The sequence below is a fragment of the Salmo trutta genome, chromosome 27, assembly GCF_901001165.1.
Source record: "Salmo trutta chromosome 27, fSalTru1.1, whole genome shotgun sequence".
In the NCBI taxonomy this organism is placed as follows: domain Eukaryota; kingdom Metazoa; phylum Chordata; class Actinopteri; order Salmoniformes; family Salmonidae; genus Salmo; species Salmo trutta.
In genome coordinates this window covers 46,370,984-46,387,594 of record NC_042983.1, presented here as the reverse complement: position 1 = coordinate 46,387,594, position 16,611 = coordinate 46,370,984, and the positions used below count along the sequence as shown (strand labels likewise).

Below are 16,611 nucleotides of genomic sequence, written 5' to 3'. Positions count from 1 at the left end.
CTGACTGGTATAGACTGATATAGACTGACTGGTATAGACTGACTGGTACAGACTGAGATAGACTAGTATAGACTGGTATATTCCATATATAGACTAATATATACTGGTATAGAGTAGTATAGACTGGTATATTCCATATATACACTAATATATACTGGTATAGAGTAGTATAGACTGGTATATTCCATATATAGACTAATATATACTGGTATAGACTAGTATAGACTGGTATATTCCATATATAGACTAATATATACTGGTATAGAGTAGTATAGACTGGTATATTCCATATATAGACTAATATATACTGGTATAGACTAGTATAGACTGGTATATTCCATATATAGACTAATATATACTGGTATAGACTAGTATAGACTGGTATATTCCATATATAGACTAATATATACTGGTATAGAGTAGTATAGACTGGTATATTCCCTATATAGACTGATGTTGACTGGTATAGACTGGCATAGCTCTCAGGAGGCAACATGATTCGTATTGACCCTGTATGTTCCCCTTCCCCCTGGCTTACAGACCACACACTCACTACAACCATTTCTAAAGAGCTCAGACAGGAAAACATTACACTTCGAATATCTTCACAATGACAACATTGGAAGAAAGTTTACAGAAACAAAACCTTTATTTCAACAATTAGATTTCAAAAGAGTGTGATTATAGATGTTTTTCTCTTCCTCTCTCTCCTCTTCTTCCTCTCTCTGGTTATTTGTTGTTTCCCTCTATGATGGAGTCGACAGTGAAGCCCTGTCCCTGGTCATGTCCGTCACACTCAGTCTTCCCCTCAGAGCTGTTGACCAGGGAGTTGATGGACAGACAGGACAGACCGTCATGGCCGTCACTGACTGGGGAGTAGGCTGCAGGGAGACACAGACAGACAGGTGGATTAGACAGGACAGATAGACAGGTGGGTTAGACAGGACAGATAGACAGGTGGGTTAGACAGACAGACAGACAGACAGACAGGTGGGTTAGACAAGACAGATAGACAGGTGGGTTAGACAGGACAGATAGACAGGTGGGTTAGACAGGACAGATAGACAGGTGGGTTAGACAGGACAGATAGACAGGTGGGTTAGACAGGACAGATAGACAGGTGGGTTAGACAGACAGACAGACAGACAGACAGACAGACAGACAGACAGACAGACAGACAGACAGACAGGTGGGTTAGACAGGACAGATAGACAGGTGGGTTAGACAGGACAGATAGACAGGTGGGTTAGACAGGACAGATAGACAGGTGGGTTAGACAGACAGACAGACAGATGGGTTAGACAGGACAGATAGACAGGTGGGTTAGACAGACAGATAGACAGGTGGGTTAGACAGGACAGATAGACAGGTGGGTTAGACAGGACAGATAGACAGGTGGGTTAGACAGATAGACAGACAGGTGGGTTAGACAGGACAGACAGACAGGTGGGTTAGACAGGACAGATAGACAGGTGGGTTAGACAGACAGACAGACAGACAGACAGGTGGGTTAGACAGGACAGATAGACAGGTGGGTTAGAAACAGCATGATCATTACACAGGTGCACCTTGTGTTGGGGACCATAAAAGGCCACTCTAAAATGTGCAGTTTTGTCACAACACAATGCCACAGATGTCTCCATTTTTGAGGGAGTGTGAAATTGTCACGCTGACTCCAGGAATGTCCACCAGAGCTGTTGCCAGATCATTTAATGTTCATTTTTGTACCATAAGCCGCATCCAACGTCGTTTTAGAGAGTACCTTCATCTGGCCTCACAACCGCAGACCACGTGTATGGCGTGGTGTGGGCGAGCGGTGAACATGGTGGGGTTATGGTATGGGTAGGCCTAAGCTACGGACAACAAGTACTATTGCATTTTATTGATGGCAATGTCTCGACCTCTGAATGACTCTCTCTCTCTCTCTCTACCTCACATGCTGCCTCGACCTGAATGTCTCTCTCTCTACCGCACCTGCTGTCTCAACCTGAATGACTCTCTCTCTACCTCACCTGCTGTCTAAACCTCTGAATGTCTCTCTCTCTACCTCACATGCCGTCTCGACCTCTGAATGACTCTCTCTCTCTACCTCACCTGCTGTCTCGACCTCTGAATGTCTCTCTCTCTCTCTACCTCACCTGCTGTCTCGACCTGAATGACTCTCTCTCTACCTCACCTGCTGTCTCAACCTCTGAATGTCTCTCTCTCTACCTCACATGCCGTCTCGACCTCTGAATGACTCTCTCTCTCTAACACACTGGCTGTCTCGGCCTCTGAATGCTCAGCTATGAAAAGCCAACTGACATGTACTCCTGAGGTGCTGACCTGTTGCACCCTCTACAACCACTGTGATTATTATAATCTGACCCTGCTGGTCATCTATGAACATTTGAACATCTTGAAGAACAATCTGGCCTTAATGGCCATTATATACTCTTATAATCTCCACCCGGCACATTTACAAAAAATAAAAAACAGAAATACCTTATTTACATAAGAGATTGGAAATTGAGCCCAGGTGCATCCTGTTTCCATTGATCATCCTTGAGATGTTTCTACAACTTGGAATCCACCTGTGGTAAATTCAATTGATTGGACATGATTTGGAAAGGCACACACATGTCTATATAAGGTCCCACACTTGACAGTGCATGTAAGAGCAAAAACCAAGCCATGAGGTCAAAGGAATTATCCGTAGAGCTCCGAGACACAATTGTATTGAGGCACAGATCTGGGGAAGGGTACCAACAAATGTTTGCAGCATTGAAGGTCCACAAGAACACAGTGGCCTCCATCATTCTTAAATGGAAGAAGTTTGGCAACACCAAGACTCTTCCTAGAGCTGGCCGCCGGCCAAACTGAGCAATCAGGGGAGAAGGGACTTGGTCAGGGAGGTGACAAAGAACCCGATGGTCACTCTGACAGACCTTCAGAGTTCCTCTGTGGAGATGGGAGAACCTTCTAGAAGGACAACCATCTCTTCAGCACTCCACCAATCAGGCCTTTATGGTAGAGTGGCCAGACAGAAGCCACTCCTCAGTAAAAGGCACATGACAGCTGTCTTGGAGTTTGCCAAAAGGCACCTAAAGGACTCTCAGACCATGAGAAACAAGATTCTCTGGTCTGATGAAACCAACAGCGAACTATTTTGCCTGAATGCCATGCGTCACATCTGGAGGAAACCTGGCACCATCCCTACGGTGAAGCATGGTGGTGGCAGCATCATGCTGTGGCGATATTTTTCAGCGGCAGGGACTTCGAAGACTAGTCAGGATCGAGGGAAAGATGATTCGAGCAAAGTACAGATAGATCCTTGATGAAAACCTGCTCCAGAGCGCTCAGGACCTCAGACTGGGGCGAAGGTTCCCCTTCCAACACAACAATGACCCTAAGCACACAGCTAAGACAACGCAGGAGTGGCTTCGGGACAACTCTCTGAATGTCCTTGAGTGGCTCACCCAGAGCCCAGACTTGAAACCTATCGAACATCTCTGGAGAGACCTGAAAATAGCTGTGCAGTGATGCTCCCCATCCAACCTGACAGAGCTTGAAAGGATCTGCAGAGAAGAATGGGAGAAACTCCCAAAAGACAGGTGTGCCAAGCTTGTAGCGTCATACCCAAGAAGACTCGATGCTGTAATCGCTGCCATAGGTGTTTCAACAAAGTACTGAGTAAAGGGTCTGAATACTTATGTAAATGTAATTTCAGTTTTAAAACATTTGTTTTTGCGTTGCCATTATGGAGTTTTGTGTGTAGATTGATGAGGGGAAAAAACTATTGGATCCATTTCAGAATAAGGCTGTTAAGTGACAAATTGTGGAAGAAGTCGAGGGGTCTGAACACTGTATACAACTGAATCTGAGAGGTTGTAATCTGGATAAAGGGAAATAGGCAGAGACATTCTTACTAATCTACAGGAAAACCAGTTTGGGTTTAAGTATAACCTTTGTATGACTGATGCTTTTCGTTAGAGGTTTAATGCTTTAATATTTATTAATTTTAGCCCCCCGAACAAATATTCATTATATAAATAAGCACATTTTATTTGCCTGGCTTGCTCTTCCAAATAAAGTGAAATATTTTTTGTTCAAATCATTTAAAAGAAAGATCATTCGGTGTAGGCAGGGCCATAAGTAAATAGGTAAACCTGAATATGACTAAAGAATTAATCAGGGTGATTTTTCCACAAATAGACAGGTATTTACCTTTTCATGGTAACAAGATCTTATCTATTTTTGCTAACTTTCTGTTAAAATTTGTTGCATTAGTTATTTCTGTAGGAATATGTATACCGAGTATATCCACTTCACCATCAGGCCGTTTTAATGGTAAACTACACGGTAATGTAAAACTTAAAGTTTTTACAGTCCCAATACGTAATATGGTGCATTTATCATAGTTCAGTTGTAATCCAGAAACATTCTCTAGATCCTCTATGAGGCTGTGGATCTAGATTAAGGATTTAAGAGGAAACTTGAGTCGTTACCGTGGATTTCTAGATGCTCTATATTATTGTTGGAACTGATTTTAATAGCTAACATTTCGATGGCCATAATAAATAAACCGACAGTGGACAACCTTGTTTAACTTTCTGAGAAGTAGCCATTATGTACTATTTTACACCTAGGGTTACTGTACATAACTGATAACCCATTTTATAAGAGTTTCTAAAAAATTTAAATAGTCCAGGCATTTATATATGAGTGATGTATCGTTGTCTCTACCTTCTTGCCATTTGTGCTGTTGTCTGTGCCCAATAATGTTTGTACCCTGTTTTGTGCTGCTACCATGTTGTGTTGCTGCCATGTTGTTGTCATGTTGTGTTGCTGCCTTGTTATGTTGTTGTCTTTGGTCTCTCTTTATGAAGCGTTGAGTTGTCTCTCTTGTCATGATGTGTATTTTGTCCAATATTTTTATTTATTTTAATTTTAATCCTAGCCCCAGTCCTCGCAGGAGACATTTTGCCTTTGGTAGGCCTTCATTGTAAATAAGAATTTGTTCTTTATTTAACTAGGCAAGTTAGTTAAGGTAAAAAAAATATATATAAAAAAAAATATATATATATATATATATATATTCTAGTCGTATTAAATCAAAAGCCTTTTCAAAATCAGCTATGAATATCAGGCCTGGTTTCCCTGATATTTCATAGTGTTCTATTGTTTCCAGTACTTGTCTTATATTATCTCCAATGTATCGTCCATGTAAAAAACCTGTCTGATCAGGATGAATAATATCTGACAATACCTTTTTAATTCTATGCACTTAGCTAGAATTTATGCATCACAACACTGAAGTGTAAGGGGGCCTCCAATTGTTTAAATGGACTGGATCTTTATATTTACCTCTTGTATCCTGTTTCAGTAATAATGAAATCAGAGCTTCTTGCTGAGTGTCTGATAATCTACCATCTACATAGCAGTGGTTAAAACATGTAAATAGTGGATCTTTGAGTAGATCAAAAAAGGTTTGGTATACCTCAACTGGTATGCCATCCAGCCTTGGAGTTTTCCCTGGCCTAAAAGCTTTAAATGCATCAACAAGTAACCCTTTCCCATGGCCGGGAGTCCCACAATTGGCCCAGCGTCGTCTGGGTTAGGGGAGGGTTTGGCCGGAGGGGGCTTTACTTGGCTCATCTTGCCCTAGCAACTCCTTGTTGTGGGCCGGATGCCTCCACGCTGACCCCGGTCTCCAGTTGAATGGTGTTTCCTCCGACACAATGGTGTGGCTGGCTTCCAGGTTAAGCTGGCAAGTGTTAAGGAGCGCTGTTAGGCGGGGTCATGTTTCGGAGGACACATGACTCCACCTTCACCTCCCGAGCCCCTTGGGGAGTTGCAGTGATGAGACAAGATCGGAATTGGTGAGAAAAAGGGGGGGGTAAAAAATTACAATTTCAACAAATTATCCTACTCTGCAATTTGGCCCTCACACAAGTCTTTCTGTACAGCTTTTAAATGTTACACTATTATTAGGAACAATAATACTTTTTTGCAGTTAACTTCAGTTAGTGGAAATGGAGGAGGCTGAAAAGATAACATGCTTAAAGCACTTTGCTTTCTCTTACAAAATATAATTTGGTGAATCAAGGGTGACTCCAAAATTTGAAACAAGTTTCTGTAAATAATTTTTGGTAGCATTACTATGTTGAAGTTTAAAAAATAATTTTGTGCATTTTTGTAAAAATGTCATCCAATTCGCTTTATTTTTTACAATTCATTCTACTTTCTTGAATAAGTTAATCCATTTCTTTTTGTTTTTCCTCTAACTTATTATGTACGTCTATGGTAGTTTTTATTGCTATCTACTGTACTGTTAGTTCCTCTATTTCCTTTTTTAATATTTGTATTTGTTATGGATCCCCATTAGTTCCTATCAAGGCAGCAGCGACTCTTCCTGGGGTTTATTATGGATCCCCATTAGTTCCTGTCAAGGCAGCAGCGACTCTTCCTGGGGTTTATTATGGATCCCCATTAGTTCCTGTCAAGGCAGCAGCTACTCTTCCTGGGGTTTATTATGGATCCCCATAAGTTCCTGCCAAGGCAGCAGCTACTCTTCCTGGGGTTTATTATGGATCCCCATTAGTTCCTGTCAAGGCAGCAGCAACTCTTCCTGGGGTTTATTATGGATCCCCATTAGTTCCTGTCAAGGCAGCAGCTACTCTTCCTGGGGTTTATTATGGATCCCCATTAGTTCCTGCCAAGGCAGCAGCTACTCTTCCCGGGGTTTATTATGGATCCCCATTAGTTCCTGCCAAGGCAGCAGCTACTCTTCCTGGGGTTTATTATGGATCCCCATTAGTTCCTGTCAAGGCAGCAGCTACTCTTCCTGGGGTTTATTATGGATCCCCATTAGTTCCTACCAAGGCAGCAGCTACTCTTCCTGGGGTCCAGCAAAATTAAGGCAGTTTATACAATTTTAAAAACATTACCATACATTCACAGATTTCACAACACACTGTGTGCCCTCAGGCCCCTACTCCACCACTACCACATATCTACAGTACTAAATCCATGTGTAAGTGTGTGTATAGTGCGTATGTTATCGTGTGTGTATGCACACAGTGTGTATGCATTTATATCTGTTTTTGAAATCTAATTTTACTGCTTGCATCAGTTAATATGAACTCTTTTGACCTAAATTGCTTTTGTTTTAAAGATGAGTATTGAATTACATGGCCTCTAAAGACACATTTAAAAGTGTCCCATACAATAACGGGATCTGCTGTGCCTATGTTATGCAGGAAAAAGTAAGTTCTAAAATCTTTTGTCTTGGTTAAAAACAGGTCATCATCCAAAAGGCTTTGATTACATTTCCAATATCCTCGCCCACATGGACATTCTGTGGATTCCAATTATTTGATGGTCGAACCGCATTCTGCCCCCTAAAAGTTTGGTGCCAGCGCGAAGGATTCAAGAAAGTAGTCAAGATGACTAGCTTGAATGAGCATCCACCATGTATATCTCACTAGGTCAGGGTATTAAACCTCCTCCATGTATATCTCACTAGGTCAGGGTATTAAACCTCCTCCATGTATATCTCACTAGGTCAGGATATTAAACCTCCTCCATGTATATCTCACTAGGTCAGGGTATTAAACCTCCTCCATGTATATCTCACTAGGTCAGGGTATTAAACCTCCTCCATGTATATCTCACTAGGTCAGGATATTAAACCTCCTCCATGTATATCTCACTAGGTCAGGGTATTAAACCTCCATGTATATCTCACTAGGTCAGGATATTAAACCTCCATGTATATCTCACTAGGTCAGGATATTAAACCTCCTCCATGTATATCTCACTAGGTCAGGATATTAAACCTCCTCCATGTATATCTCACTAGGTCAGGATATTAAACCTCCTCCATGTATATCTCACTAGGTCAGGGTATTAAACCTCCTCCATGTATATCTCTCTCGGTCGGGATATTAAACCTCCATATATCCACAAGCTGTAATGTGTCCAATGATATTCGTAAATTCCCCAGAGGGTGATGCCCTATAATATAAAATATTATTCTGAATTCCAATACAGTATTTCTATTCAGTTGCATATCTGTATTGTATCTACATTAGGTTCTAGATCAGGGTTATGTGCATTAAAGACACATTCTACATTAGGTTCTAGATCAGGTAGTGCACTATATAGGGAATAGGGCTCTGGTCTATAGTAGTGCACTATATAGGGAATAGGGCTCTGGTCTATAGTAGTGCACTATATAGGGAATAGGGCTCTGGTCTATAGTAGTCCACTATATAGGGAATAGGGCTCTGGTCTATAGTAGTGCACTATAGGGAATAGGGCTCTGGTCTATAGTAGTGCACTATATAGGGAATAGGGCTCTGGTCTATAGTAGTGCACTATATAGGGAATAGGGCTCTGGTCTAAAGTAGTGCACTATATAGGGAATAGGGCTCTGGTCTAAAGTAGTGCACTATATAGGGAATAGGGCTCTGGTTAAAAGTAGTGCACTATATAGGGAATAGGGCTCTGGTCTAAAGTAGTGCACTATATAGGGAATAGGGCTCTGGTCTATAGTAGTGCACTATATAGGGAATAGGGCTCTGGTCTAAAGTAGTGCACTATATAGGGAATAGGGCTCTGGTCTAAAGTAGTGCACTATATAGGGAATAGGGCTCTGGTCTAAAGTAGTGCACTATATAGGGAATAGGGCTCTGGTCTAAAGTAGTGCACTATATAGGGAATAGGGCTCTGGTCTAAAGTAGTGCACTATATAAGGAAAAGGGTGCCATTTGGGACACATTCTAAGACTTTTCTCCTGAGCACTGACAGAGAATGAACAATAACCCCACTTTACTGAACCACACACGTCCATCAAGTTTAAACTGCCCTGAAACAGGAGAGGCTTTAGCTTACATCATTCACACACAGATTATTCTCCCCATGAACTGTTGCCCTCCTCACACTCCCTCTCCTTTCCCCCTCTCTACGGAGTACTTTTGAATCCCCAGCTATTAAACAGTCTTTGTGTTGCTTTAACAAAAGGATGCTTTTTCTCCTGCCCCGTGAAAGAGGGAGGGAGTGAGTGAAAGAGGGAGTGAACAAGCCTCAATCATTCCTGCAAGTGAGAGGAGAAGAGAGGAACAAAAGCCCAGATGTGACAGGAGTAGAGAGGAGAGGATGAGAGAGGAGAGGAAGAGAGGAGGAGAGAGGAGAGGTGGGGAAAGAAGAGAGGACAGGAGGAGAGAGGAGAGGATGAGAGAGGAGAGGAAGAGAGGAGGAGAGAGGAGAGGTGGGGAAAGAGGAGAGGACAGGAGGAGAGAGGGGAGGTGGGGAAAGAAGAGAGGAGAGGAGGAGAGAGGAGAGGAAGAGAGAGGAGAGGAAGAGAGGAGGAGAGAGGAGAGGTGGGGAAAGAAGAGAGGACAGGAGGAGAGAGGAGAGGAAGAGAGAGGAGAGGAAGAGAGGACGAGAGAGGAGAGGTGGGGAAAGAGGAGAGGACAGGAGGAGAGAGGGGAGGTGGGGAAAGAAGAGAGGAGAGGAGGAGAGAGGAGAGGAAGAGAGAGGAGAGGAAGAGAGGAGGAGAGAGGAAGTCATTCAGATCTGATCCTGGTGAATGGCACTTTCCTTCTCTCGTTTCTTTAGGAAGTCAGTCAGGGTCTCAACTTACTGTTGAAGACTTGTAATAGTAGACTATACAAGGTGTTGCTTCTACACCTGCATTGCTTGCTGTTTGGGGTTTTAGGCTGGGTTTCTGTACAGCACTTTGTGACATCGGCTGATGTAAAAAGGGCTTTATAAATACATTTGATTGATTGATTGGTTGTGCATCAGCAGTTTATCTTGTTGTTATCAGTCACTCAATTAGCCATGTCAGCTAAAATGTTTTAGATTGATAAATTAGTCTAGCTGCCAGCTATCTAAACTTACTAATCACGGTCAAATTACGGCATGGGGACCCCCATTGGTTTGTCTGTCTCACTATGACATCATATTAAAAACGGAAAACATTTCTCTCTATCCAATGGCAAAATGTGTAGAATTGTAGCAAACTTGCTTTAAAACTGCAGTATTTTCCCTACGCCCCATGGCAAAATGTGTAGTATTGCACGAAAGATGTTCTCTGTGCTGTCAAGAGGCAAAAGGGTGGCTGTTCAAATGTTTTGATTGCAATGTGGTGGGGGGAATGAATTCATCATTTTATGAATGAACACCCTAAACTCTGAGACCCAAAAGGAAGATTTGACTCTCCCTAGCTAGCTGACGTTAACTGCGTGAGCAGCACCTTTCATTGATTTCAAATGCAGCATTTCCTCAATGGCTGTAGGGTAGCAGGGGCCGAGACCACGGGGCCGAGACCATGGGGCCGAGACCACGGGGCCGAGACCACGGGGCCGAGACCACGGGGCCGAGACCACGGGGCCGAGACCACGGGGCCGAGACCACGGGGCCGAGACCACGGAGCCGAGACCACGGGGCCGAGACCACGGGGCCGAGACCACGGGGCCGAGACCACGGGGCCGAGACCACGGGGTCGAGACCACGGGGCCGAGACCACGGGCCGAGACCACGGGGCCGAGACCACGGGGCCGAGACCACGGGGCCGAGACCATGGGGCCGAGACCATGGGGCCGAGACCATGGAGCCGAGACCACGGGACCGAGACCATGGGGCCGAGACCGAGACCACGGGGCCGAGACCATGGGGCCGAGACCATGGAGCCGAGACCATGGGACCGAGACCATGGGGCCGAGACCACGGGGCCGAGACCACGGGGCCGAGACCATGGGGCCGAGACCATGGGGCCGAGACCGAGACCACGGGGCCGAGACCATGGGGCCGAGACAATGGGGCCGAGACCGAGACCATGGGGCCGAGACCATGGGGCCGTGACCACGGGGTCGAGACCGAGACCACGGGGCCGAGACCACGGGGTCGAAACCATGGGACCGAGACCACGGGGCCGAGACCATGGAGCCGAGACCGAGACCATGGGGCCGAGACCATGGGGCCGAGACCGAGACCACGGGGCCGAGACCATGGGGCCGAGACCACGGGGCCGAGACCGAGACCACGGGGCCGAGACCATGGGGCCGAGACCACGGGGCCGAGACCGAGACCATGGGGCCGAGACCGAGACCATGGGGCCGAGACCGAGACCACGGGGCCGAGACCATGGGGCCGAGACCATGGGGCCGAGACCATGGGGCCGAGACCATGGGGCCGAGACCACGGGGCCGAGACCGAGACCACGGGGCCGAGACCGAGACCACGGGGCCGAGACCATGGGGCCGAGACCATGGGGCCGAGACCATGGGGCCGAGACCACGGGGCCGAGACCGAGACCACGGGGCCGAGACCACGGGGCCGAGACCACGGGGCCGAGACCACGGGGCCGAGACCATGGAGCCGAGACCGAGACCATGGGGCCGAGACCATGGGGCCGAGACCGAGACCACGGGGCCGAGACCATGGGGCCGAGACCATGGGGCCGAGACCACGGGGCCGAGACCGAGACCACGGGGTCGAGACCGAGACCATGGGGCCGAGACCGAGACCACGGGGCCGAGACCATGGGGCCGAGACCATGGGGCCGAGACCACGGGGCCGAGACCACGGGGCCGAGACCACGGGGCCGAGACCATGGGGCCGAGACCGAGACCATGGAGCCGAGACCATGGGGCCGAGACAATGGGGTCGAGACCGAGACCATGGGACCGAGACCATGGGGCCGAGACCGAGACCATGGGGCCGAGACCATGGGGCCGAGACCATGGGGCCGTGACCATGGGGTCGAGACCGAGACCATGGGGCCGAGACCATGGGGCCGAGACCGAGACCATGGGGCCGAGACCATGGGGCCGAGACCACGGGGCCGAGACCGAGACCACGGGGCCGAGACCACGGGGCCGAGACCGAGACCATGGGGTCGAGACCACGGGACCAAGACCACGGGACCGAGACCATGGGGCCGAGACCATGGGGCCGAGACCACGGGGCCGAGACCACGGGGCCGAGACCATGGGGTCGAGACCACGGGACCGAGACCACGGGACCGAGACCATGGGACCGAGACCATGGGGCCGAGACCATGGAGCCGAGACCATGGGGCCGAGATTTACAGACAGTTAATACCATACTATATACAGGGTCAGTTAATACCATACTATATACAGGTAATACCATACTATATACAGGGTCAGTTAATACCATACTATATACAGGGTCAGTTAATACCATACTATATACAGGGTCAGTTAATACCACACTATATACAGGGTCAGTTAATACCATACTATATACAGTTAATACCATACTATATACAGGGTCAGTTAATACCATACTATATACAGGGTCAGTTAATACCATACTATATACAGTTAATACCATACTATATACAGGATCAGTTAATACCATACTATATACAGGGTCAGTTAATACCATACTATATACAGTTAATACCATACTATATACAGGGTCAGTTAATACCATACTATATACAGGGTCAGTTAATACCATACTATATACAGGATCAGTTAATACCATACTATATACAGTCAATACCATACTATATACAGGGTCAGTTAATACCATACTATATACAGGGTCAGTTAATACCATACTATATACAGGGTCAGGTTAATACCATACTATATACAGGGTCAGTTAATACCATACTATATACAGTTAATACCATACTATATACAGGGTCAGGTTAATACCATACTATATACAGTTAATACCATACTATATACAGGGTCACTTAATACCATACTATATACAGGGTCAGGTAATACCATACTATATACAGTTAATACCATACTATATACAGGACCAGGTTAATACCATATTATATACAGGGTCAGTTAATACTATACTATATACAGTTAATACCATACTATATACAGGGTCAGTTAATACCATACTATATACAGTTAATACCATACTATATACAGGACCAGGTTAATACCATATTATATACAGGGTCAGTTAATACCATACTATATACAGGGTCAGTTAATACCATACTATATACAGTTAATACCATACTATATACAGGGTCAGTTAATACCATACTATATACAGGTAATACCATACTATATACAGGGTCAGTTAATACCATACTATATACAGGGTCAGTTAATACCATACTATATACAGTTAATACCATACTATATACAGGATCAGTTAATACCATACTATATACAGTTAATACCATATACAGGGTCAGTTAATACCATACTATATACAGGGTCAGTTAATACCATACTATATACAGGGTCAGTTAATACCACACTATATACAGGGTCAGTTAATACCATACTATATACAGGGTCAGGTAATACCATACTATATACAGGGTGTGTTAATACCATACTATATACAGTTAATACCATACTATATACAGGGTCAGTTAATACCATACTATATACAGGGTCAGTTAATACCATACTATATACAGTTAATACCTTACTATATACAGGTAATACCATACTATATACAGGGTCAGTTAATACCATACTATATACAGGGTCAGTTAATACCATACTATATACAGGACCAGGTTAATACCACACTATATACAGGGTCAGGTAATACCATACTATATACAGGGTCAGTTAATACCATACTATATACAGTTAATACCTTACTATATACAGTTAATACCATACTATATACAGGGTCAGTTAATACCATACTATATACAGGGTCAGTTAATACCATACTATATACAGTTAATACCTTACTATATACAGTTAATACCATACTATATACAGGGTCAGTTAATACCATACTATATACAGGGTCAGTTAATACCATACTATATACAGGGTCAGTTAATACCATACTATATACAGGGTCAGTTAACACCATACTATATACAGTTAATACCATACTATATACAGTTAATACCATACTATATACAGGGTCAGGTAATACCATACTATATACAGGGTCAGTTAATACCATACTATATACAGTTAATACCATACTATATACAGGGTCAGGTAATACCATACTATATACAGGGTCAGTTAATACCATACTATATACAGTTAATACCATACTATATACAGGGTCAGGTAATACCATACTATATACAGGTAATACCATACTATATACAGTTAATACCATACTATATACAGTTAATACCATACTATATACAGTTAATACCATACTATATACAGGGTCAGTTAATACCATACTATATACAGGGTCAGTTATTACCATACTATATACAGGGTCAGTTAATACCATACTATATACAGGGTCAGGTAATACCATACTATATACAGGTAATACCATACTATATACAGGTAATACCATACTATATACAGTTAATACCATACTATATACAGTTAATACCATACTATATACAGTTAATACCATACTATATACAGGGTCAGTTAATACCATACTATATACAGGTTCAGTTAATACCATACTATATACAGGGTCAGGTAATACCATACTATATACAGTTAATACCATACTATATACAGGGTCAGTTAATACCATACTATATACAGGGTCAGTTAATACCATAATATATACAGGGTCAGTTAATACCATACTATATACAGGGTCAGTTAATACCATACTATATACAGGGTCAGTTAATACCATACTATATACAGTTAATACCATACTATATACAGGGTCAGTTAATACCATACTATATACAGGTAATACCATACTATATACAGGGTCAGTTAATACCATACTATATACAGGGTCAGTTAATACCATACTATATACAGGGTCAGTTAATACCATACTATATACAGGATCAGTTAATACCATACTATATACAGTTAATACCATACTATATACAGGGTCAGGTAATACCATATTATATACAGGATCAGTTAATACCATACTATATACAGTTAATACCATACTATATACAGGGTCAGTTAATACCATACTATATACAGGGTCAGTTAATACCACACTATATACAGGGTCAGTTAATACCATACTATATACAGGGTCAGGTAATACCATACTATATACAGGGTGTGTTAATACCATACTATATACAGTTAATACCATACTATATACAGTTAATACCATACTATATACAGGGTCAGTTAATACCATACTATATACAGGGTCAGTTAATACCATACTATATACAGTTAATACCTTACTATATACAGGTAATACCATACTATATACAGGGTCAGTTAATACCATACTATATACAGGGTCAGTTAATACCATACTATATACAGGACCAGGTTAATACCACACTATATACAGGGTCAGGTAATACCATACTATATACAGGGTCAGTTAATACCATACTATATACAGTTAATACCTTACTATATACAGTTAATACCATACTATATACAGGGTCAGTTAATACCATACTATATACAGGGTCAGTTAATACCATACTATATACAGTTAATACCTTACTATATACAGTTAATACCATACTATATACAGGGTCAGTTAATACCATACTATATACAGGGTCAGTTAATACCATACTATATACAGGGTCAGTTAATACCATACTATATACAGGGTCAGTTAACACCATACTATATACAGTTAATACCATACTATATACAGTTAATACCATACTATATACAGGGTCAGGTAATACCATACTATATACAGGGTCAGTTAATACCATACTATATACAGTTAATACCATACTATATACAGGGTCAGGTAATACCATACTATATACAGGGTCAGTTAATACCATACTATATACAGTTAATACCATACTATATACAGGTAATACCATACTATATACAGGTAATACCATACTATATACAGTTAATACCATACTATATACAGTTAATACCATACTATATACAGTTAATACCATACTATATACAGGGTCAGTTAATACCATACTATATACAGGGTCAGTTATTACCATACTATATACAGGGTCAGTTAATACCATACTATATACAGGGTCAGGTAATACCATACTATATACAGGTAATACCATACTATATACAGGTAATACCATACTATATACAGTTAATACCATACTATATACAGTTAATACCATACTATATACAGTTAATACCATACTATATACAGGGTCAGTTAATACCATACTATATACAGGTTCAGTTAATACCATACTATATACAGGGTCAGGTAATACCATACTATATACAGTTAATACCATACTATATACAGGGTCAGTTAATACCATACTATATACAGGGTCAGGTAATACCATACTATATACAGGGTCAGTTAATACCATACTATATACAGTTAATACCATACTATATACAGTTAATACCATACTATATACAGGGTCAGTTAATACCATACTATATACAGGGTCAGTTAATACCATACTATATACAGGGTCAGTTAATACCATACTATATACAGGGTCAGTTAATACCATACTATATACAAGGGGTCAGTTAATACATACATATACAGTTAATACCATACTATATACAGGGTCAGTTAATACCATACTATATACAGGGTCAGTTAATACCATACTATATACAGTTAATACCATACTATATACAGGGTCAGGTAATACCATGCTATATACAGGGTCAGTTAATACCATACTATATACAGTTAATACCATACTATATACAGGGTCAGGTAATACCATACTATATACAGTTAATACCATACTATATA

General features: G+C 42.5%; 1 protein-coding gene across 1 annotated transcript in view; it reads right to left on the bottom strand.

Annotated features, from left to right (window-relative positions):
- Positions 1-630: 630 nt before the first annotated feature.
- Positions 631-16,611, bottom strand: part of dmrt1 (doublesex and mab-3 related transcription factor 1) — a 60,348-nt gene continuing 44,367 nt past the window's right edge. The window contains exon 6 of the mRNA XM_029718118.1: positions 631-881. Within this exon, the coding sequence (XP_029573978.1) occupies positions 730-881 (152 nt within the window). The 3' untranslated portion in view covers positions 631-729. The remainder of the gene's footprint in view (positions 882-16,611) is intronic.